Source organism: Myotis davidii, unplaced genomic scaffold (assembly GCF_000327345.1).
Source record: "Myotis davidii unplaced genomic scaffold, ASM32734v1 scaffold1488, whole genome shotgun sequence".
Taxonomy (NCBI): Eukaryota; Metazoa; Chordata; class Mammalia; order Chiroptera; family Vespertilionidae; genus Myotis; species Myotis davidii.
Window position 1 is genome coordinate 89,527 of NW_006298871.1, and position 25,321 is coordinate 114,847.

At 43.1% G+C, this 25,321-nt stretch overlaps 2 protein-coding genes across 5 annotated transcripts in view; both read right to left on the reverse strand.

Annotated features, from left to right (window-relative positions):
• Positions 1-475: 475 nt before the first annotated feature.
• Positions 476-3,840, reverse strand: LOC102771876 (TRPM8 channel-associated factor 2). The gene is made up of 2 exons (XM_015570982.1): positions 3,779-3,840; positions 476-1,216 (listed from the first exon to the last, which is right to left on the reverse strand). Exon 2 carries the CDS (start codon positions 1,201-1,203, stop codon positions 577-579), a length of 627 nt encoding a protein of 208 aa, XP_015426468.1. The 5' UTR covers positions 1,204-1,216; positions 3,779-3,840; the 3' UTR covers positions 476-576.
• A 9,629-nt stretch (positions 3,841-13,469) lies between these two features.
• Positions 13,470-25,321, reverse strand: part of TCAF1 (TRPM8 channel-associated factor 1) — a 43,622-nt gene continuing 31,770 nt past the window's right edge. For 3 of the 4 annotated variants that reach the window (XM_006774517.2, XM_006774515.2, XM_006774516.2), the window contains exons 3-9: positions 23,365-24,359; positions 22,886-22,983; positions 21,664-21,877; positions 21,119-21,358; positions 19,968-20,305; positions 18,018-18,268; positions 13,470-14,925 (exon numbers count right to left, since the gene is read on the reverse strand). In XM_006774517.2, the coding sequence (XP_006774580.1) occupies positions 14,916-14,925; positions 18,018-18,268; positions 19,968-20,305; positions 21,119-21,358; positions 21,664-21,877; positions 22,886-22,983; positions 23,365-24,359 (2,146 nt within the window). In that variant the 3' untranslated portion in view covers positions 13,470-14,915. Of the gene's footprint in view, positions 14,926-18,013; positions 18,269-19,967; positions 20,306-21,118; positions 21,359-21,663; positions 21,878-22,885; positions 22,984-23,364; positions 24,360-25,321 lie in introns of those variants that run through there. The other variant, XM_006774518.2, reaches the window with a different exon arrangement.

Sequence of the window (25,321 nt, forward strand, 5' to 3'; positions counted from 1 at the left end):
GGGTTATGCTTATATGCATGCATACAAGTCCTTTGATTAATCTCTCCTCCCTTCTTCCCCCAACCCCCCGGGGTTGGATGGTCTGTTTGATGCTTCTATGTCTCTGGATCTATTTTAGTTAATCAGTTTATGTTGTTCATTATATTCCACACTAGAGGCCAGGTGCACGAATTTGCATGGGTGGGGTCCGGCCAGCCCCGCCCCAATGAGGGCCCATCAGGGCCAGGCCAACCAGGGAAGGGGACAGTGGGAGGTTGGCCAGCCAGCCACCCCCATTGGGGTTGAGGGGGTGATCAAGGCCGGGGCCAGCTGCCCCCTACCCCCGTCCCTGCAGTGCATGTCATAGCGACGGGTCATTCCGGTCGCTTAGGGTTTTATATATAGATATAGATATAGATATAGATATAGATATAGATATAGATATAGATATAGATATAGATATAGAGATATAGATATAGATATAGATATGTGATCATGATCTTTAGGGAATAATGGAGACACTGTGGCAAAGGGAATGGAAAGTTAATCCTCATTTCAATAGGGTCATTGGGAAAGACTCCCTGAGGGACATATTACTCACCTGACCTGGAGTGGGATCTTGGGCACCTTCCTAGAGACTTTGAATGGGCCTCTGTCCCCATAGGTGTCGGTGAAGTACACTCCAGCCACACTGGTCGCCAGGTTCCCAGGGAACCTGGATAGCACCTTGTCACAGCCGTGCTGACTGGCCCAGTACCAGGCCTGGCCCCCAATGAGCAAGCCCCCACCACGTTTCACAAACTGGACCAGCTCTGTAGTCAAGGTTTCATTGTAGGCATTGATGCAGTACACCCCTGAGCGGTCTCCCAGTTCTGGCTGAACCTGTGCCTCAATCCCAGAACCCCGCAGGATGGTAACTAGTGGTTCCAGGGAGGTGTGCACTCCCACGGGAGCCCCAGGAGAGGGACGGAGCCAGTTCACTGCATTGAGAAGAAATGGAGCTAAGCCAGCATCCAGCAGGTAGCCCTCATGGGACACCACCACCAGGCGGCCTCGGCCATAGGAGGACGCAGCAATGAGGACCTGGCCCCTCTTATTCACCAACACTGGGAAGGCAGCCTCTCCAATGAGAAGCAGTTCACACGGGATGGGGCCTTCAGGGACATTCCAGCTTGTCACTCCATTTAGAAGGGCCTCAAAAGCCACCATGGGAGTTGTTGCCATGATCACTCAGCTGCTGCAGAGAAGAGCAAAGACTGTGATCAGAACAGGTGAAGCAGTGAGTGAACACAAGAAGGACTGAATACATTCGGACGAGAACCATTTCTTGGGTCCCCACTATGTGCCAGCACTGGTGGTGCAGCAAGGAACAAATCAGACAAGGTCCCCACTTTTCTGAACCTAGTATTTTATAAGGGGAAGGACCATAAATAGGTCGACCAACAGATCAATAAAATGCAGCAATTAATAAGTGTTATGATGAAAATAAAACATAGTGATGTGTCAAATGACTGGAAAAGTGCTTTAGACTCTGTGACAGGAAGGCATTTATGAGAAAGTGACATGGAAGCTGAAACCCGACATGTTAGTTGAGTCCTGATGGGGCTGCCGGAGAAGAGCAGTCCCACAAAGAGAAGTGACAGGGAGGCCGCAGAGGAACGGGTAGGGAGGAGCAGGACCTGAGTGGAGTGGGGAGGGGCTGATCCTGTGGGGCCTGGTAGATCAATGCAATTGGTGACTTGTATTTCATTTCCCTGGACAAAAACGTTAGGTGACCTTTCAGAAACTGCATTTGTTCTGTTAGCTTCTTTGACTAAATGAGTTAGAAATGCCTCCCAATTTATCCTGTCTAACTAGGGAGTTCACCACCTCCATTTGGGTAGCATTCTGTAATTTCTGGAGCTCTTTTAAAATTCGCTGCTCCTAAAAGTAAGCTCATTATCCCCCTCAGAGCAAGTCCTCTTGAATAAATTAATGAAGCCTCAGTTTCCCCATTTGTAGAAAAAAAAATCATACATCTCTTAGAGGATTGGTTTTGAAGATTAAGAAATGCATGTAAAACGCCTTTTCCTGGGCTGGGTCCGCAGTGGGCACTGAGAAAATGTTTCTGTCCCTTTGCTTCCCTTTGGATCTGCCCCAAGTGACAAGGATCCTGTAGTAGGTGCGTAGGTGCTGGTGCCATGTCCTCTCCGCCAACTTCTAATTTCAGTGGCTGCTTGAGATGCATCCTAGAGTCCTCAAAGGGCCCTCGGAGGAACTGAGTTCTGGCTGCCCACAGTGGAAAACAGCTCAGCGACATGCCTCATCCTTCACTGCCTTTCCCACCTTCCTTGTCTCCTCCTCCTATGTCCTCACTCTGGGTTCTGAGCTCACTTCCCAAATAAACTACCTGTACTCAAGTTCATCTGCTAAGCTTTGCTCTGGGGAAGCATCTAAACTAAGACAGATACCAAAGCTCTCTGCTGCATTTGCTGCCTTCCTCCCTTCCGTTTCCACCTCATTCCTTCATCTTCCTTCACGTCATTCCCTTCAATTTACATTCATATATATCTAGACAGAACCAAGTTAGTTTCTTCCCAGGATGTATTCTTATCTACATCTTTCTCAAGCCATCCTACAGACATCTCTCCCTAATAAGAGCCCTCCACTTTCATCCACTGTCCATATGGCAAAAGTTTAGTGCCTCACTCTGGGTTTTCAGGTCTCCAGGGCCTGGACTTTCCATTTTTTTCTGCACTTCCCTTTCCTGCTATGTTGTTTCTCCACGAGATCTCTAGTTGGCTTGACTTGTACTTCCTGTAAAATTCCAGGGTGGTTTTTTGTTGTTGCTGTTAGTTCTCACCTAAGGATATTTTTTCCATTGATTTTTTAGGAAGGGAGGGAGGGAGGGAGGGAGAGGGAGAAGGAGAGAGAGAGGGAAACATCAATGTGAGACACATTGACTGGGTACCTCCTGCACATGCCCCTGCAACTGAGTTATGTGCCCTTGACTGGGAATCCAACCCTTTTGTGTGTGGGCAGAGGCTCTAACCATTGAACATACAGGCCTGGGCTTTTTTTTTTTTTTTTAATCTACCATTTCTTTCTCAGTATTGCTCCTAGGACAATAAATTCACAAAGACAGACATCTCCTGCCTGGAGTGTGTGGGTGTGCGATCCCAGCTTTTGGGTTCAGGAGTGGGAAAGGCAGGAAAGAGTTCTGGTACCTGAGGTCAATATCCTGTTCATTACCTCTGAAATAACAAGTGAAGTCTTTCATTAATCTGGACAGCCCTCGTTTTACAGGAAAAACACACAAAACACAGGAGATGAGTAATATACACTTGGGACGCTGACCCCCAAATCTATAGACCAAAGTGCGCACGCACATACACCCATCTTTGTCAAATTCTTGACTCACAAGTTCAAAGGGGCGAGAGAAAAGTGTTTTGAGACAAATAGTGAATACCATCCGACCGGCGAAACAAAACGAAATAAAAACCTGACGGGAAGAAGAGACAGACACGCTGATAGAAGTTCGCGCATGCGCCTGCCACCCGGGGCCCCGCAGTGTGTAGGGTGCTTGGGCACCCAGCCGGAGCTCGGATTGAAAACTCAGGCGCGAAGGAGGAGAGATAAACCAAAGAATTTATGTACTTATATGCGCAGCCCACAGACACGGGCAGTAGGGTAGTGAAAACCTGGAGTGGGTGGGTAGGGGCAGAGAGGAGAAGGGGAAAAGGGAGGGGGATGGGAGATATCTGTAGTACTATCAACAGAAAAAAATATATGTAAAAAAAGAAAACGGAAGAAAACTCACGCTTGAGTCTTCCGGGTCGCGGCGCTGGCTCCGGTGCAGAGACTAATGCAGGCGGTCTTGGGTGGTGGCCGGTGGGGCGGGACTAGGTGAGACTGGTGGACACGCCCTGGAGCCAACCTCCCTCTGTCACTCCCCGGCCGCTGCACGTGGGGCGACCCAGCGGCAGGTGGGCGTCTGCAGAGTGAGCGGGAGTCCCTCCGGAAGATGGAGTCCCTCGGCCTGGCCTTCGGGGATCCGACCGAAAGGGGCTCCCCCACATCCCCTGAGTGGTCCCGGAGTGCGAGAGGGCACTCTGCAAAGTTGCAACGCAAGTGCTATAAACCAGATTCTGGGCCGACAGTGCCCCAGCAACAACTTAACGCACCGCAGAAGGTGGAATCGCCTGGCCCTGAGGAATCGGGCTCTGTCCTCTCTGGTCCGCCCTCTCTGGTTCCGGGGTGTGTCACCCCTGAAGTCACCACTGCTGGGCAGCTCCGGCGTTGAGTGTCTGCCCCCTGGTGGTCAGCACCTGCCATGCAACCTGTGCTGGGGCCATTCGCAGAGATCCAGGGAATTCAGCAGAGAGAACGGGGCCTGGGATTATACACAGAAATCATGCCTAGTGATATTGCTGCTGGGAAGGAACTGTGCCAGTTACATCACCACACAGATAAGTCCCTGCTTGGCAGCAGAAATTACCGCTAAAGCTAGCGAGTAGCTGCTGCTTGTATTTCACCTAAGGGGTGGGAAGGTAAAAATCAATGTGGGAGAGTAGTACTAGGAGATTTGCGTGAATCTGATTTTACACAGCTTTGCATAATAGATACACCATTTTTAATTCATTGAAGCTTTATTTTGCTTTGATTTTAGGGGAAGAGAGAGGATACAGGAAGGGTGAGTGTTATGACTGGAAGATGATTATGGAGAAGGGGATTTTAGACACCTTATTTTCTAAAACTCCATTGGGGCTACCTTTGGTTTTACAAGTAAATTATCACTGTTTTTAAAGTTATCAGATGTTCCTATTTTTAAGAAAAAGTTTATGACTGTCTCTTCATAAGCATCATTTAAAAGCAGCAGCAGGTACTCCCACAAACATGTAGTTGACTCTTCAGTCATATTCTCTTCTGTCTGGGGGCTTGTCAAGACCAGTCTCTTCACCACACCTGTAGGTCACGCTCTTTACAAAACAGATAGCACCTCCTCCAGGATATTGCTATCCAGTTCCCTCTCCTTTTTGTGTTTTCATTTTTGTGATTTATTTCCTAGACTAAAATATAGATTGGTTCAACTCCCTTCCTTGCATCCCTGTGCAGAAGACACCATTTCTTCCCCATGGTTCACCCACTCCTTTGTCAAGAATGAGGCTCAAACCTCAGCTATGCAGCCTCTGCTTCTACCACTTTATTCCTTCCAAGGTCACCAAGGGACTCCTTTCCACACTCCATCCTTACCGCTTGCCTCCAATGCACACTTTGCAGTGGTGACTGATTCATTGTCAGTCTTTTCTCTTAAATTGACATAATGCTATATTATTACTATACTTCTCTTTGGAACTGTACCAAACCATACTTTCAGTATTTTAAAGTAGTTATTTTTTCTTTGAGAGTTGGAACAACCAGGAATGAAGTGCTGATTCTTATTTTAATACATCTTGAACTTCTTCTTATTATGGATCAAACTGTGTTCATCTCTTCCCCCAAATTTATATTTTGAAGTCCCAGTCCTCAGTACCTCGGCCTGACCTCGGAATGTAACTGTATTTGGAGAGAAGATCTTTAAAGATGTGATTAAATTAAAATGAGGCCAATGAGGTGGGGCTCTAATCCAATATGGCTGATGTCCTAATAATAAGATGAACACTGCAGTTAGTGTTCATTCTAAAGTTCAAATCTGGTTATGAAAGTTCCTGCATACTTCTGGCTTCCTCCCTGCTCCGGGCTATTGACTTAGATATCCAGCCTCCACATGGACTGACCTTTGCTCAGTTCTTCAGCCTGATTTAACACTGTGGTTTCTCTTTTCTCCCAGGACTCTACCCGCTCCTAAAGTGAAATTTCCTTCTCCTAGAAAATGACTTTTTTCTTATCTTAGCTCAGTCACCACTTTCCTAGAAAAGACTTTCCTAACCTGCAAACTATACCAAAGCCTCTTCCTGACTACACAAATACCTCTCTTCTTAGTTCTCGTCTAGCATGTAATTTTATATTTAGTTGTATAGTCCTCTGGTTACTGTTGGCCTCTCTTATAGGATCTCATGCTATGAGTATAGAGTTTGCCTCCGTTTGCCCACCATTGGGTCCTCGTTGCCTGGTTTCATTTCTGGCATGTTGGAGACTCTAGTTTCTTAACAAATATATAAATGTATATTGAATAAATCAATAAGTATATAGTGAATGTTCAAGAAATTTCTATTCTATTAGTGAGTAATTAACTGAGTATTAGAAGGACTATTGGAAACCTGTTTGCCACAGGACCAAATGCAATCAGGTTTCAGAAAGAAAGAGCAAGGAGAAACCCACACAAGGGAGACAGTTTGGATAAAACCTATCAGGATTTTGAATACTCAGGATGGAAGCCAAATGTGAGGTGAGGTTAGTTGAGTTCTTAGGTCTCATATCAGGAAACAGTTGACCTTCAGGAAGCCAAATCAGGGATGGATACACGGGGAGTGGGTCAGAAGTGTGACATGTCAAACGCTGAGCTCAGGATCTCCTGTGTGTTTGTGCTCTTAGCTTTTAACCAGTCTCTCATGGAATAGAACCATGACTTCTTGGTTCATAGGTTGACGCTCAACTGCTGAGCCATGCTGCCTGGGCCCACTCTTGTAAAGACTCCTGAGCATATTTTGGTGTTGATCTAATAGAAGAAAGAGCTTTGAGCAAAGGTGATTTTTCCAGGTCCAGAGAGCAAAAGCAAGCCCACCATCAACAAGGTACTTGCCCTTTGGGATCAGGAGTTGGCCAAAAAATGGAAACAAAACAACATAGGATTCAGAATAAAGGCCTGTTTAACACCTGGAAATAAAAGATGGGGACTAGCATGGGTTCTGACTAAAGGGTCATTGCTCATGTGGAGGTGCAGATCCCAGACCTTTCATCACACTGAAGGGAAAATAGAAACTGCTCCATGAAAGTCAGCCTATTCTCATTGAGCACATATTCTGGGAGGCATTTCGGGAGATGGCGATGACCCTATGATCAATAAGTCTAGAGGAGAGCAGGCATGAAAAACAGCCATATCAGATCAGTTTCTATAGATGCCAAAATTGGTTGCAAATTAAGTACGAGGGAACAGAAAGGGAGAAGCATTTGTTTCTAATTCAGCTTTACAGAACTTACAGAGAAGGCAGCACTAAAATTTAGCTTTGGAAAAATCTATATGACCTTTGTGGGCAGAGAGAGTATTGCAGTATAAGACTGCATCACAGGCACAGTGTGGAGATGTGAAAGTGAAAGGCTTGATTTGAGAAAGACCAGTTGTTTATGGTGATTGACACTTGTTAACAGGACTCACGTAGTGCTAGCTCTGAAGAGACCCTGGGCCAGGTGTTGAGGTTGTATGAAGGAATCTGGATTGTGGTCTACAGTCTGGAGAAAGGTGCTTAAGAGATGCCAGGTAGGAAACACTGAGGTCACCTCCTCAACTCTGTTCCCTATTCCACCAAACCCCAAATCTGTTCAGATAACCCATCTCTTCCTTACAGCATGCAGGGGAAAGTGAAGCCATTTCCAGTTCCAAGGCTAGATATGAATGGGTTTAAGCCAGGCATGCTAATGCATATCCTTTGCACTGCAATGCCTGCTCTTTCTGGGTTATAATCAATACATATACATAAGTAATATGATACTTAATTGCCCAGGATATGCAAGAGGCATACACAAATCAGAATTGTTATTGTAAATCAGTCCATTTTTTGTCAATTAGAAGAAAATCCCTTCAGGAATTCTCACTAAGCCAAATGCAAGGATTACTTCATAGATATGCTTTCCAATATGGGCCAACATGAAGAATTATTGGCTGCCTTCTTCAACTATTTTTAGTTATATGTTAAAGTTATGTGACCCATATATTCTTTCCTCAAAGGCCCCCAAGAATCTGGAAAGGATTAACCAGACTCTAATTTAGGAATAGAGATGGATGAGTCCATCTGTGTGCATTTACTGGCATGAGTCACTGGGGAGGTTGACTAAGTCACTAAGATGATCCAGAACAGGTGTCTACAACTGTTTTAAGAATAAGTACTGTGGTGGCCTGCTCAGGTCTCCAACTTTGGGGATTGACAGACAGTCCCAGCTGGTGGCTCTGGAATCCTGGACACCAAGGCCAAGGATGATAACCTTTATTCAAATTATAGCATGGTCCATCTCTAAGGGCAAGTGATTAAGTGTGGTGGGGGTACTAAGGTAGGCCCATTCCAGGGAGACATGGGACTCTTCTGATGGGTGACTTTGGTTCAAGGACTCTCCCTTAGCCTTGACCAAACTTTCTGAGTCCTGCACTGCAGTGTAAACATTTCCTTCCTTTGCTCTCTCCCATATCACATATCACAGTCTGATGGCCCTCCTAGCATATTTGATCTCATCTTGGCTTCTTACTCCCAGAGGACCAGGCTAACACAAGTACTGCTAAAACTATATCTCCCAAATTAAAACACTCAAGTGTATTTATTAAAATAGTCTTGTAGTAAGAATAAAGATCAAAGACATTAATTTGAGAATATTTATGAAAGACTTAACCACTACATTTCCATTCTCTAATATGTGTATGATAACCTTTATTCAAATTATAGCATGGTCCATCTCTAAGGGCAAGCTCCTGTCTGCCTATTTAAAGCAATGAAGCTGAAGTTTGCTGCTTCTCTTGACAGGTGGGCAGCCCTAATTCAGAGTTATAAAAATTTTCATTCTCCTTTGGTGTATTTGTGAAATTAACCTGGGCCTGTATTTTCTTTTGGGGTCATAAGTATGTGAAACACATATTCTAGGAGCCAATAATATTCCAATCACAGAGGATGTCCCAGAACCTAACACTGCCATGCTGAAACTCTCTTCCTCCAGTAAGGAATAAGGGAGTGGTTTTCTTATATTCCTAAACTCCTCCCATCACCAGGTTAAACATGAAGTTTAGTTTTGCACTGAAAATTTCAGTTGTCTGAAAGCCAGTGACTTACCTCAAGGCTGAGAGTGGATTTTTTTCCCTCTGGCTCTGAAATATCAGACTCACTGGGTAGGCACACAACAGCTCCAATTTCCTATAATTGCACCTACACCAGTGTGGTTTATATGTCTTCACATATAATCCTATAAGGGTTGCAGGTATCAAGATGCTAAAATGTTAGTGTGTAGGGATTGTGAGTCATGGAAGATCAAATATCTCTATGACAAAATTCCTACAGAGAAAGAATGTGTGAAAGTTCCTAATTTTATGGCCTAAACATTATTTTTTCCCCCTGAAAATGTAAACAATTCTTTCCAAATTCATTTATTCTAAAGGCCCTGTGACATTAAGGTCTTCCTTTCAAGGCTTTGGGGAGGGAAGAGAGTAGGGAGGGTATAAAATGAGAAGCCAAGAATAACTGAGTCTAAGTTTCCCACTACTTTACACATCAAAATGTAAGACTAAAACTTTCATTGCTATTCAAATTTATCCAGTTGTTTCCAGATCAATTTTCCCCATATGAATTTGGTTCCAAATTCCACTTGTTGCTAGATCCATCAGGCCATTGACAGGGGGCCAGAACTTAGTATATAAAAAATATAGAGTCATGTCTCCATTCAATATCTTCGGCAGAGGCCATAGTAACCATTGAGATGAGCCCCTCTTTCTCCTTAGTCATAGAGAAATTTCACAGAGAAGCTGCAGAATATACTGTGAAGTGTGACTTGACTTGGTAGTTTGAGGACAGATACTCAACAGTTGTGTTTCTGTAAGGTCAACAGCTCCTATCATGATGTTAAGGTCAGAAATCTGTGATTAAGACTTACGTCTGAGAAAGTAGCTATATGTCAAGTATAATTTTACCTTTCTTTGTCTGCATGGCTTGTTCCATCATTTCTTTCAAGAATTTGCTCAAATGTCACATTTATCAGAGAGGCTTTCTTGGACCTCACTACATAAAACAGGAAACATATCAATTTTGCAGTCTCCCATCCCACCCTTACTTAGTTTTATATTCCTTCAACACTTATCATACCTGATATGTTTATTTGTTCATGTTTATGTTCAAACTGGAACCAAAGCACTATGAGGGACCAGACTAACACAAGTTATGAGGGCAGGAGCTCTATTATGTTTATGTCATATGCCAAGACCCTATAACAGTAACTGGAATTATTGTTGGTGTTTAATAAATGTTTATTGAGTGAATTTTTAAGTGACCACACAGATAGCAAAAACAAAAGGAGAAACTATGTGAAAAACAAAACAAAAAATAGCTGGAGTTGCTTCTCCCATCTCTGTTTATCTTGATGGAGGGTGAGGAAGGAGTTTAAGGTCTTTTTCCAGATCTTTAGCTCCTGTTTAAAGTACAGACACTTCACAGAAAACAGGAATAGGCATAGATATAGGCTGATTTATATACTTAGGTCTTGGACTACAGGTTGTGTTGAAGGGGGAGGGTCTTCTCTTAATATCTGTGGGGCCTCTGGACTTGTTTTTATATTGAACATTTGATCATTTTGCCTTCCCCACTCCCACCCTTTCAGCATAATTTTGGCAATCTGTGAAAATAAGTTTTATGTCAAAATTTAGGTAGTTTATGTGCAGAAGTTTTTAGTACATATGTATATACATTTTTTAAATAATTATATGGGTTCCTATATAATACAGATGAACAACAATAACTTTTTAATGGCCCTCAGGTGCACATATTTGTATTAACATAACACTTGGCTCCTGTTACCAGTTGTTAATGCATGGCTCATTTTAATTTATTCATTTATTCTATTTATTTCTCATATATAATAAACAACTATGAAATCCACCACCTGACATGAGACTAGGACATTGGTAATAACTCAAACTGCCCAAGCTTTCCTATGAAAGAAATGCTTCTTCTTTATAGCATTTAAATGCACAAGAATCCAAATGCATAAGTAGCATTTCTATAGCTCTCTTGAATTAGATATGGAATTATTTGTGTGTACATGTAGTTAGATTTATGAAAAGTTGAGGCTCACCTTCACCCTTCTCTACCACACTTGGAAGATTGACTCCAATGATGTGGGTCAAAGAAAGAAATCGGTTTCAAGGTGGAAGTCAAATAGGGTCCAAAAGCTTTAAAGGAGTAAAGCACATAGGCATGAAGTAAAAGAAGGATGTCAACAAAAATAGTCAACATCTAAAGTCATATCTGGTTAGCTATTGACCTGTTGAATACATATATTAGGTGAGGTTGTGACCCTTGGTAGGGACATTGCTTTAAAGATGAAATATATCAGAGATTAATCTTATGAGGAATTCTAATAAATGCAATTATTGAAGATTGGCTGTAGGGTTAATACTCATTAGAGAGCTCTAGTTGGCCTTGGGAGTTAGACAGTAAGACAGTAAACTAATGGAGAAGAAACAGCCAAGGAATAGCAAGACACAAGAAACTTGGGAGCCTGAAGATTTCCACTAGATAGTTGACTGTTTCTCCCAAATAGAGGAAAAATAGCTGAAAATAGATTACGTCAGGCAAAGAACAAACCAAGGAGACTGACAGATGGATAGAAATCTCTGACACCAGTTGATCTCATATGAGATTAAAACTTAATAAAAATGTCCAATGAATCAGAGTGCAAGATAGCCTACAGCTCCATATGGTATTGAAATGGTATTGGAATAGGGACAAATATTATGTGACTTCTTGGGAAAGAACACTAGTTGGCAATCTTCACACAATACTCTATTGTGCATTCATTCACTCAACAAATACTGAAAACCTGCTAGACAGTAAACTTAATCACCAGACTCACGGTGATACAGGGGCAGGTTTTGTTTTCATGGAACACCTAAAGAAACAAGGCGAAGTATGTTAGAATAGTTGAAGGATATAAAGTGTGGCTACAACTAGATAGTAATGGGGAGCTTTGATGAGCCGGGACACATGAAGGAATCAACACACCTGAGGGCCTCATAAGCCATGTTAAGGGTTCTGGTTGGACTATAGCTTAGTCGATATGAAGCCACTGAAGGATTTTTATTTGACTTTATTAACAAATTTTCAAAGTAATACATGCACAAGGTAAAAAATTAAATGGTACAGAGGACTTGAAATGAAAAACACAGTACCCCACTCCACCCTTTTTAACCCTAGTCCCGTTCCCTAGAGACAATGCATTTAACAATTTCTATTTTTAGATATTCTAACTTCCTAACATTAAATAATGTTTAAACAATAATTTCTTGGTTTATTAACTTTAGACAATCTTTAATAATACACCATTACAAAAGATAAGGATTTAACTTACACTATCCTCACTTTTCCTTTGTTTACCTTTTCCCAAATTTTTGATAGTTATCATTTTAATGCTTCTATTGCATTTATAGCTTTGAACAACATACCAATCCTCCAGCTCTCGTTCCATTAACTGTAGATTCTTTTTCCATCCCCACTTTAAATATATGAGTAGCCCTACTCTTCCTTCCACCTCTTTTCCCACAGCTAATTTTCAACCTCTTTCTGCTCTCTTTAACTTGTCAGGGTTAATTTCAATTTCATTTCTGAATAAAAAATTAAGTCTTTCATGTTTTGCCTATAGGCTGATCAGAACACTAAGTACCAATAAATAGCACTTACATTATTTTGGCTATATAAATACTGTTTACTGAGAGCCACATAGAAGCTACGACATTTTCTTCCATACACATCCAATGTCATGCCTGTGCCATTTGAAAGGAAATAGACTTACCGCCAATGTCAAATCGAGTCTCTTCTTATATTCCATGAGTATTTTTATTGTTGTTGTTTTAGAAATGGGCTTAAATTTCTTGACATATTTTTGTTTTGTTTTCTTTTTGGTTGACTAAAGAATGTATATACTCAATACTCTCAAACATTGTAGCTTCTCAGTGATACTATCCTTGGCACAACATGAATATTCTCCCCAGAGAGCCTGAGACTGTACTCTCATCTGAACTGGGTCTGTGTGCTGGATTACTAACTGTCACTCTAGAGTGAGACATCCTGTTGGATAACAATCACTCTAAAGCAGGGGTGGGGAACATCCAGCCCTTGGCCCGAGAAATCATTTGGTCTTGTCCTGCCAAGGCATTAGGGATGAGTTAATTAAATGTTTAACCAAATATAGCAAGCTAATTTTTAGGTTGATAATTTTGTATGGCCTAAAAATGTTATAAACATCCAAATGGCCCTTGGCAGAAAAATGGTTCTCTACCCCTACTCCAGAGTGAGACATCCTGTTGGATAACTGTCACTCTAGAGCAGCCGTGGGCAAACTACGGCCGGCGGGCCGGATCCAGCCAGTTTGAAATGAATAAAACTAAAAAAAAAAAAAGACCGTACCCTTTTATGTAATGATGTTTACTTTGAATTTATATTATTTCACACAAACACTCCATCCATGCTTTTGTTCCGGCCCTTCCGGTGCAGTTTAAGAAGCCATTGTGGCCCTCGAGTCAAAAAGTTTGCCCACCCCTGCTCTAGAGCGATACATCCTGCCTGGGTGAGGTCCATTGTTTCCTAGATTCTGTTTCTTCCTCTTTCTTGGTTCTCATCCTCATTTTGCTGGAGAACTTCCTCAAGATATTTCTTCAGTAAGGGTGCAGCGAAGGTAGACTTGCTGAAAACTTGCATGTCAGAAAATATATTTTGACTTGACTCAACAGCTTGGCTTGCTATGGAATTCTGGGTACATAATTTTTCATAAGGTATGTGAAGACATTGTTCCATTGGCTTCTAGCTTTTAGTGTTGCTGACGAAAAATCTGCTGCCCAGTCTATTTCTCATTCCTGTTTGGCTAAGCTAATTATGATGACCCAATTTTATTTTCTCTCTGGGCAGTTTTAATGTCTTCCCTCTATCCTTAATATTCCAAAATTTCACATAATTGTGTCTCAATGTAGGTTTTATTGGAGCCCCCTGAATCTGGAGACTTAGTTCTTTCTGTTCTTCAATTATTTTTTTCTTTGCCTATATTTTCTGTTTTCTCTTTAAAAAACACTAATGGTTAGATATTGTCTAGATCTTTCCTTTCTTCATAGTTTCTGCTATTTATTTTTGATCTATATCTAGGGCGATTCCATCAACTTTATTTCTACTTGTCTATGGGGTATTTTTTGACAATATTTCACTTTTAAAGGGCTCTCCTTATTCTCAGTTTTTCCTTTCTCTGTAGCATCCTGTTTTCATCTTACAAATATACCTCAGATCTTTTTGAAGATATAACTAGATTTTAAAGTTACTTTTTCCATTTTGACTTTGTTTCCTCCAGAATTGGGTGCAGTTTTCCAATCTCCTAATTCTAATTGGTAATTTTTTCTTACATACATCTCCCTTGGCTCTCCCTCCCACTGCCCCCCACCCCCACCCCCCAATGCTCAATGTCTGGTAATTCCTAGCTGACCAGTTGTATTTAAGCATTAATATAACTGTTGACTTTTATAGGAGTTGATATGGGTTTCCTCTGTCATTGTATGTTTCGGTCTGTTTTTCCAGTAAGCTTCTTCTATGGCTGGAAACACTTGGTTACTTAAGTAGGGGGCGTTTCAACTGTCAGTAAAGAATTAGCTGATAGGCTAAGGGATCACTTATTTACACAAAAAGAAATTTCATTCTGAAGCACCAACTCCTACCTCTCTCAGGTAATTTATTCAATTTCTTTATATAAACAACAACAACAACAACAACAATAATAGCAACAACAGAGTTCTCACTGGTACCAATAGTTGACTGCCTGTATTCTATGCACAAGGGATAGGGTAGAATGCAATGGGGTTCAATTTTACAACTGGTATGATTCTTTAGTAGATAGACTTTTTAGGTGCCCAAGCCTCTCTGTGGTTATGTTATTCAAATCAGCTTATATTCTCTCTGAAAGGTACCTTCACTCTTTCATTCTTTTTTCATACTTCATCCACTTTCTGTCCAGAAATGTGTTGAGGTCTTCTTCATTCATAACCAAATGCCTTCCAGTTTTCTTTTACTTCAATTTCAGTGGGGCCTGTAAAGGGAGGAGAGATAAATTTGTATGTTCAGTTCATCATCTTAAATTCAAAGTAGCACTGGAAGCTTTTAAGTAAGGAGGAGGTATGGATAGTTTTACATTTTGAAGACATCCCCAGGGCTGTACTGATGAAAATGGATTAAAGAGGGCAAGAATAGATATAAGTATTATTCTAAATAACTGAGGATCTAATTTCCTTTCTGAGAACATGCAATGTCTGGGACTTTGGGGAGTCAGGCACTTCATCAAAATAACCCATTATTTAAAATCCAATAAGCTAGTAGATGCTTTCATGGTGCCCTAGAGGGAAGGACTGAAACCTGAATAACCTGAAACCTAAAAAGAGTTGGATGACACTAAAGGGATCATCCCAGCTCTGTCTATTGGGAAGCACTTCAGGAGCCTACCTCAGATTCTTCCTTTGAACTGGAATTTGGGATAAACAAAGGTATTTTTTGTTCTGATAATGAGGAGCAAGTACAAGCAGCCAAAGTGCTGGCAAGTAGGGACATAAAGATATCTCTATTTGCTGGTTAATTTCTTCATTTACTCATTTATTTTGTTATTCAAAGCACTGTAGTTACTAACACCCACTGTAATCAGAATACCCAGGTTCAAATCCCAGCTCTATCACTTGTTGGCAGTGTAGCCTTAGGCACTTCAATTGCCCTCCATCAAATTCAGTTTGTTCATTCCTAAAAACGGAGCAGTAAATTTCCATCTTATAAGATCACTGTGAGGATTTAATGAAACTATATATATAAAGGAACCAGTCCAATAACTGGCATGTACTTGACATCCCACTAATTGATAGCAACTATTATTATTTTTTTTGTAACCCTCACCTGAGGATATTTCTTCCATTAACTTCTTTTTAGAGAGAGAGTGGAGGGGAAGGAGACACAGAGAGGGAGAGAGAAGAAGAAAGAGAGAGAGAGGAACATTGATGTGAGAGAGACACATCGATTGATTGTCTCCTGTGTGTGTCCCAACCGGGGCCAGGAATTGAGCCTGCAACTGAGGTACATGTCCTTGACCAGGAATTGAATATTTGATCCATTGGTCTGCAGAGCAATGCTCTAACCACTGAACAAACTGGCCAGAGGTTGATAGCAATTATTTTAAAGGTTGAATGGACATTCAACATCTATGTTTAAAGCACCCAGATGAAAGATATTCATGAAATAAGGGAAAATACTTCTATTATTAAAAAATGACATAATAAAAAATCCAGCCTTAGCAGGTTTGGCTCAGTGGATAGGGCGTCGGCCTGAGGACTGAAGGGTCCCTGGTTCGATTCCGGTCAAGGGCAGAAGCCTGGGTTGCACCTCAATCCCCAGTAGGGGGCATGCAGGAGGCAGCCAATCAATGATTCTCTCTCATCATTGATGTTTTTCTCTCTCCCTCTCCCTTCCCCTCTGAAATCAATAAAAATAAATTTTAAAAAATCCAAAGAAAAACATCTAGGTCAAATCTTATTATTTATGCACCCACCCAGTTTTCAGTAAAGCAAATAAAATGGTATATTACAATAACTAAATAAAAAGAAGTGAGCTAAAAGAAAACTGGCTGGATGTATACAACATTAATCCTACATCCTCGACTCTAGTTGAAACTACAAAGAAATGGGAATTTCTGAATATGATTAGAAGAACATTTAAGAAACTCTTTTAATCAAGTGAAATTCGAGTTGGTTATATCTAGTTCTCTTATTCCAAAGTAAATATTTCTATATTGTGTTAACTTTATCTGCCCAACTAGTTAGTAACTCTTGACAATGATAGAAATCTGTGTCACTATGGAAATATAAACACCAACACTGAGCCAGTTGCCCATTGTTTGCTAAAGACAAGCATTTTCCTGAGTTTTCAAGTGACATCCACTCTTTACTTAATCAAAGATGGAATTCTACGTGAACAATGGAACTGAGTAAAGAGCCCAAAACCCTAAGTAGCTTGTAAAACCCTGTGAATTTAGAGCCCTTCCTTTAGATCATAAAGCAACTACCAGACTCCTTTCAGAGGTTGGTGTAGGAAGTGTAGGAAGGCATAGGATTAATTACACTGCTTTTGTAAAAGCCATCTAAAAGTGAAGTCTAGTTCTCCAATGATAGTGAGTTAATTTGATGATAATAATAATGGCAGTTGACATTTTCTTTGTACCTACTAACGGCTAGCTAACTGTTCTAATCACTTTTAGAGGCACTAAAATTTAATCCTCACAATAACCTTATGAAATCAATCCCATTTTAGAGATGAGGAAATTGAGTGACAGAAACATTAAGGAACTTGCCCAGAGTCATACAACTAACAGGTGAAAGAACCAGGATTTGGAGGCAGGGGAGTCAACTGTGAGAGTTGATGATCTTAACCTCTAGGCTATGGGAAGTAGTCAGCTCACTACTCTGTGAAACAGCATAAAATAAAGCAATCCCTTGGACAGCATGCACTGTATTCACAAACCTCTTCAGAATTACTGAGTCTCTATGCCAACCCATGGGGTAGGAATTTTTATCCTCATCATATACACAAAGAAATAAGAATACCAAAATAAAACAACTTTCCTAAGAGCTAACCCTAGCTATGGGTTCTATTTCACCAGATTACTTTTCAAGCTCTTTGAAAACTACCCAATACACAAAATATATCAGTCCTCAGGGAGCTATGAAAATCATGATGTTTGTATTTCAGTTGGGTTCTATGGTCAGGTTTTTGGAATAACTCATTAAAAATAAAATCCAGTGAGTCCTCAGAATGTCAGGATGAGAACTACTCTCTGTGGGCTATGGGCCATGATGGTGAACCAAGGGCTAGCATAGAAAGCTCTCAGAACTGGCCCAATTAGGGTTAGGAGTGAATCTGATAGCAGAGAGCTGAGGAACAAGACTCATAAACAGAAGGCCTTGCCCCTGAGAAATTCTGATTCCACTTTCTTCCTGTGTTTTTAACCCACTTTCCAGAGACAGAACTAGGGCAGTGAGCCCAGAGGACAAGGCTAGAGCCCTAAGAGACAGAGGCTGAGGAGTGAATCCTTGTCTCTGTCTACCTCCCCACACCTCTCTATCTACCACCTTGCTGGGCACTCCTTACATCTGTGTGAGGAGGTACAATTTCATAATATTTTCCTTCCATTCAGGCAGATAGGCCAGGCTGGTAGCCACTTCCTTCTGGATTGGCCAGGCCCAGGCCTCAAAGAAGGGAGCCAGATTCTTCTGCACTTGGTGGGAGAACATCTTCACCCACAGATTCATCTTGTCAACATTGTCGGTGGGCAAGTTGGTCTGGTTACGATACTCAGTGAAGAGACGAATGAAGGGCTCCCAACCAAAGGCTTCCTGGAGCTGAAAAGAGAAGGATGAGGCAGGATGAGACAGGTAGTCTACAACAAGAAGACCTAAAAAACACTCTGATAAATGAATTTACTGCATTGAACCCCTTCAACACTAATTGCATGGCTATGACGGACCATCTTTCCTGTTTTATCTGCTGGCCTCATGCCCTAACTCTCTCATATTTGAATCTTAAGAAGGGCCTCTCGCCCAGCTGGTGTGGCTCAGTGGTTGAGTGTTGACCCAAGCACCAAAAGGTGCGGTTCGATGCCTGATCAGGGCACATGCCCTGGTTGCGGGCTTGATCCCCAGTAGGGGGCATATAGGAAGCAAATAATACGTTTCTCTCTCTCTTTCTCTCCCTTCCTCTGTCTGAAATCAATTTTTAAGAAAGGGGTCTCTCAGCTAGCACAGTGCTCAGCACAAAGCAGACACTCAAATGATTGTGTGTTGTGCTTGTGGGGCTGAGGCAGTTAAATCTATCATTATCATATATCTCACTAGATTATGTAATATCTCACTAGGATATTACACAAAGCTTTAAAATGGGCTGGCATGAAAAAAAAATCCTTATATCTTTCATAATTGCAAAGTTAAACCCAATATTTGGGGTACTCCTATCCTGACATAATCCTCATTAATCATAGATCTTTGTTAATTTACAAGGCAACTAAAATGGCCTTGGGCGGGGCGGGGGGTGGGGAGTGAGTCTGGTAGAAGCAGAATACTATATATATTCTAGGTAGCTAAAGTTAAGAGTATCATTTCAGAAAGGCACCCATCCTGAGACCATTGGAAACAGCCCATGTTAGGCTGGGTTGTAGAGCTGTAGCATGAAAAGAGACGTTAGCAGTTCCCTAGAACAACCTCAACTTTATGTCACAGATGTGGAACTTCTGTCCCTGGGGTGAAGTGGCCCTAATGACAAGTTTAAGTAGAGTCCCCCAGGCAGTTTCACTGTCGTTCTCAAGGCCATGGGAATAAACACAGAGGAACTGGAGCAGGTGGAAAAACCAAACTACATAGTGTGACTAGTCCGGGATTGAGTTCCAGAATCCAAGGTGATGAAACTCTCCACCATGAACTGGGAACTAATCCAGGGACTCAGGGGCAGAACTGGGGTGTTTGAATGATAATTCAAGGCAGAGGCAACCTCCATGTTCAGGCCAGGGAGAAATCTTAGATCGCCTATAAGGTGGAAACAGGCACAGCCAAGTCATATTGAGAAGATGGAATACTCATCTGAGGGAAAAAAAAATATGTCCTAGCCCATATTTGTTTTGTGTGTGGGGAGGCTTTTTGGTTTTAGATAGCTATTAAATAGCAATCAGTGGTGTCAATTGGTGTCAATCTCAGTTATGTCTGGTCTAAAGCCTGTGATAGTTACTGTATTTATAGCAATACACATGCCTCTACCGTGTTTTCACCTCTCTCAGTGCTTCCTATCTATTCTCATGCATTTCTTTAAGTTCATAGGGTGAGGGTGGGGATGAGGCAGTTAATTCTACTTAGGATCATGCAAAATGATATACTGAGACGCATCATCTAATAGGTCTGTCTCAATTCGGCTTTCTTAGGGTCTCCTGAGGCCTAGCATGGGAGACAGGTATAGTGGGAGGTCTTTTGGGTTACAAGAACATCACCTAATAATGATGCTCTCGTATCCCCAGAATAAAGGGTTCCCATCACCCTTCCTTTTTGCCTAGTATACCTGTAAGTATGTTTCCAGGGCTGTCCACGCATTCCAGTTTTTCAGATTGGGACCTTTGCTCAGGTAGATTCTGACTCTTTTCTCCCGAACTGGGGGCCACAGGGCAATATTGGCACGGCCTCGAGGAATGCCCAAGACCGTTTCGTGAACATAAACACACCACAGGTTGCAGGTGGCCTCAGTGGTGTGTGGTGGGAATTCCCACTCCTGCCGCTGCTGGTTGCGGCCGAGCTCATGGACAGGGCCCCATAGCCCCTTGGTTCTGATGAGTTTCTCATTGATGAGCTCCTGCACTGACTCCAGGTGGCACATGATGGGGTACCCCGCATGCATCCAGCCTGAAAATAGAGGAGGGAGGTGGAGGGTTAGAGTGCTCCCCACATATCTTACAAAGTTCTTCTCTGTTTTGTATCTCCCAAAATACTTAGTAACCCCAATGACTTCCAGAACCCCGTACTGCTCAGAAGGTCAATCCAAATCCAGGGCTTTCCTCCTTATCCTCTCACTCTATAATGATCTCTCATCCTCACTCTGACCTGAGAGCATGTGCTTATGGGAGATGATGCAGGTTCCAAATCACTGTTCATGTTACTACTCAAGATTTCTATGTTTATGAGAGTGCCCTGTCCATGTGAACCTATGTCATTATACTCTTTTCTCAAAATTAAGAATTCATTGAGGGTGTTCCCTTCTTGTCATTTAGATGTGGAGTTGCCCACATTAATATTACTTTATAGTGATCGTAAGCCAAAAAAAACCTAGATTCTAGAGCAATGTCCATGCTTACTTAATTTCTATAGACCCCCCTATAGAAATAAAATTTCTATAGGCCCAAATTTTTTAGGCCTCCTGGCTCACTGGTAAAACACCATCAAAATATCACTTTAAATGTCTTCCTCAATGTCTATTGAGGGTACACACAATATATTAATTATCCATTCCATAATTGTTGGACATTTAGGTAGTTTCCAAATTTTGTGAAAGTCATTGAGTCTATTTTTTTAAAAATACACCTTTTTCTTTTTTATTTAAATAACGAGGATTACATCTTATTTGTCTTGCTAGAAAAGCATGTTTTCCCTGCTGGCTGCCCAAAGCATGGCCTTTGGGAGAAAGAAGTCCCACAGGGCTGCTTGGAACAGGGCACCCACCTACTGAAATCTGCACATCGGCAACAATCCTCTGAGGCAGACGCAAGGGGAAGGGCTCAGCCCCCAGCCGCGCCACAGCCTGCATCACCTCATCCCAGAGGCGAAGCACCGGCTCAGGATTATCCAGTGTGCGAAGGTTGGCGGTTGGCACTGTCAGGATGATGTTGTCCGTAGCCAGCTCTCCCCAGGGACCTGGATTCTCCTGGAGACACCTCTTCCACTCCTCCAGGGATGTCTCCCCTGAGAAGAGAGGCCATGGGTTGAAATGCCCTTTTCCGAATCCCTTAGGTTAAAACACCTAACTTGAACCCCCGGAGGAGAACACCAAGGCCATGAACAACCATGTCCCCATCTTCATCCTTCTTCTATGGCATCCCCATGGATATGGGTTGGTCTATCTCCTTGGCTCCAAAGATGAATCTAAGGAGGCTTACATTCCTTCTTTCCTCCAATCTGAATCTTTCTCTTCCTGCACCAAACAGTCCCAGTGTCCTCCTCACCCCCAACTCTCCTGTCCCAGGGTTCACTCCATAGCGCACACTCACCCAATTTGTAGAATGGAGCATGCACAGCCCCTTTCACAGTGATGGGCACAGAACCCAGCTTGGTGCTCTGAGGCACGATGATGTAGAGGAGGCCGCCCCAGAGACAGGTGATTGATTTTGTGGGCTTGTCCAAGCAGCACCGGTTGATTACCAGTGGGCCTCGGAACAGCTTGCTGGCCCTGGTCAGGTCATCTGTATGGCAGCCAATCTGTATCTGGAGCAGAGATACCCCCCAACAGAGTCACCTCAAGTGCATGCAGTTGAAGAGGATAATGCCCATGAGATGGGGACAGGAAGGGCACCAGGCTATATGACCCCATGTCTATGAACTGTGTATGCTAAACCTATGGAATTGCATCATTCTTTAGGTGGTATGGACTGAATGGTGTGAAAATATCCTCCCAGGGGAGTCAAACAGCTCTACTAAGGTGATGTTAAGATGCTGATGTGAGGGCACTAGGTGTTCCATGATGGGGACTCTGGTGTTGGCAATGGGATGGAAGGGATCCAGCCTTTTGCTGACTCCAGAGGAGGCCCAGTGGCATCTAGTGTGACAGGTTGATGTGGTAGAGGATTGACTCAGTTCCGATCTATAAGACTCCCCTTCCTGAGCCAGTAGAGTGACCCTTGTTTTTGGTGGAGTCCTAGAATTGTTTTCCTGGGTTTATGCTAATCAAACTCTAGGATAAATGTAGGCACAGAGTAAGTCCTGTCACAGAGACCCTCAAGGGAGACAGAGCAGCACTGCAACTTAATATGTGACTAGGGTATGTATATGTGTAAGTGACAGAGCGGAGGCGGGCCAGGGATAGCAAGGAGCAGTCTTTGGCATCCCAGGAAGAAGCTGGATCAGAAAGGCCTTGTGCTACAGTGAGAGAGACATATGAGATGGAAGTGAACTAAGGTTTACTGAATACCACTGTGTGCTAGGGCGCCTTCCACATGGCACCTTTCTATTCCCTACTCTATGATATCAGTGAAACACACAAAACTTAAGGATAAGGAGGCGATTAGGTTTGAGTCCTGGCTCTGAAATATATCAGATCTATACATTTCAATCAATCACTTAACTGTTCTGCATGTTAGTTGCCTCATCCTTAAAATGGGGGGGAAAGTACATGCCCCATATTGCCAGTAGAGTTTTTATGAGGATCAAGATGCCAACTGTGAAAGCAAGGACATTTGGGCTCCATGTTTCCTGAGGAGGTGGGTGTGGCCTTACCTTCAGGTCAGCAGAGGCAGCAGTGTCAGGCAGGGAGACTTCTATAATTTGCCTTCCAGGTATGTACAGCCCAGTGCTCATCCAGCAATATCGGGTGCCTGTCAAAAGCACCCGATGGGATTATGGGAGATGATGCAGGTTCCAAATCACTGTTCATGTTACTACTCAAGATTTCTATGTTTATGAGAGTGCCCTGTCCATGTGAACCTATGTCATTATACTCTAATCACTACTCCCCCTCCATAATCCCATCTCCATCCAACATCTCCACAGGCCCTTCATGAGTTCTGTACATCTTTCCAGTCCACGCTGCCCTGACTCAACTCTTGCAAACATTACCTAATGCCCCAATCCCTATCACCTTAAAAGTACATGGCAAAGGGTGGAGGTGGCCTTCTGGAAGTGATCAGGTCCCTGAAGTGAGCTAAGTTATCATGTCTCAGTCCCCCAACCCTGAGCTCCCACCCCTACTTCCATACCTGGATTGTTGCAGTTGACCTGAACGGTGATAGGAGATTCAGAGGGGCGCAGATAGGAGCTGCTGTACATGTCTTCAATTTCTGGGACTAACAGAGAGAGGTCACTCCCAGAGTGAGCCAGACCTGTGGCCAGGGAGAGCATAGCACCCCTGCAGCAGTCATTGATGACTGGGTTCTCTCGGGTCGCCACTGGGAGCCGGTATCGACTCAGCAGCTTCCTGAGGAGCCGATGCACAGACATATAGGCAGGGATCTCTTCTGCAGGGATCTGCAGGAAAGCTGCGCCATCGGGCCCCAGCTTGGCCAACCACCCCTTTTCCACATTCCCTCTCTTCCTGCCCATTATAACCTGGAACTCAGCCAGAGTGGAGCGGAAGTGATAGGTCCTTATCCCCGCTTTTGGAGTACGAAAGGGCCCTGGATTGAGGCTTTGGCTTGTGATACTGATGCCAAGGGGGTTGAGCAGGAGGTTCCCTGGGAACCGAGCCAGAGGCGACACTCCGGGGTTCTTGAAGGCCCACCACCAGGCTTGGGCTGCAACAAACAGGCCCCCGCCCTCAGCTACAAATTCCTGCAGCTCCTTGACTCCCACATCACTCGTGGGCTCAAAACAATAGACACTCGCATCACTGGTCAGATTGGGCTCAATGCTGGTGTCTATGCCCCCCACTGCAAGCAGACCACTCATTGTCCTTAGTTCCGTCTGCACCACGATCTTGCCTCGGCGTCCTGCGTCCAGCCAACGCACAGCATTGAGCAGAAAGGGGCCCAGTTTACCCACGGTGAATAGTACCTTGTGGCCCATCACTACCACCCGGCCCCGGCCATAGCGGGCAGCCGCTATAACACAACCATGGTAGGAATCTAACCCCAGGGGAAAGGCTAAAGCTCCATGCACTAGCAGCTGGGATGGGAAACAATCCGAGTTGCTGATGTCCAGCTCAGAAATGCCGTGCAGAAGCTCCTCTCTGTCCTCGGAGAGATCGTCTTCACAACTGCAAAAGAGACACATGTTCTCTTAAAGGAGAGGCTCTGCAGATAGCTCTAGAATAGCGCCTGGCATATAGCAAGAGTCAGCTTTACTAATATTATCATCCTTAGCTCTTCCAGGAGAGCGGGAGAACCTAGTGGGCAGATCTGACCTCATTGGGTATGGAGACTCCTTTGAGGGAAGACAGAGGGACTCAGCAATAATTCTGCTCTGCTTAATCTCTGTGTATAAATTCTCCAAAGGAAATCTCGAAGAAAGTCTTGCTGTGTTTACCCAACACTATAGGTGAAATATTCTGGATTTAAGTGTTAAAAGTGCCCTTTAGCATTACATAAAGAACTGGCCTGGCTGGTGTGGCTCAGTTGTTGTGTCAACCTATGAACTAGGAGGTCAGGGTTCTATTCCTGGTCAGGGCATATGTCCGTGTTTCAGGTTCCATCCCCAGTGGGTGATGTGCAGGAGGCAGCTGATCGGTGTCTCTCTCTCATCCATGTTTCTGACTCTCTATTTCTCTCCCTTCTTCTCTGTTTCCCTTCCTTTCTGGTCAATAAAAATATATTAAACAACAACAACAACACAACTGAATGGCAAATCATCTTTTCATCCTTATAAGGAGTCTTGTTTATAAATTTCATGCTATTAGTTTTCTGGAAAAAACCTCAATGGACATTTGAGTTCATGGTGCTGTTAGAATCACTATTATCTCAAAACTAGAGGCCTAGTGCATGAAATTCATGCATGGTTAGGGTCCCTAGGCCTGGCTGGCGATCAGTGCCAATTGGGGCCTTCCTTCCCTGGCTGCTAACTGGGGCCTTCCTTCATTCCACGCCACTCCCTGGTGATCAGCACATGCCATAGTGAGGGATCGCACTCCCGGTCTCCCGGTCAAACTCCTGAGGGGACACTTTGCATATTAGCCATATATATATATATATAGATAGATAGATAGATAGATAGATGTGGGAC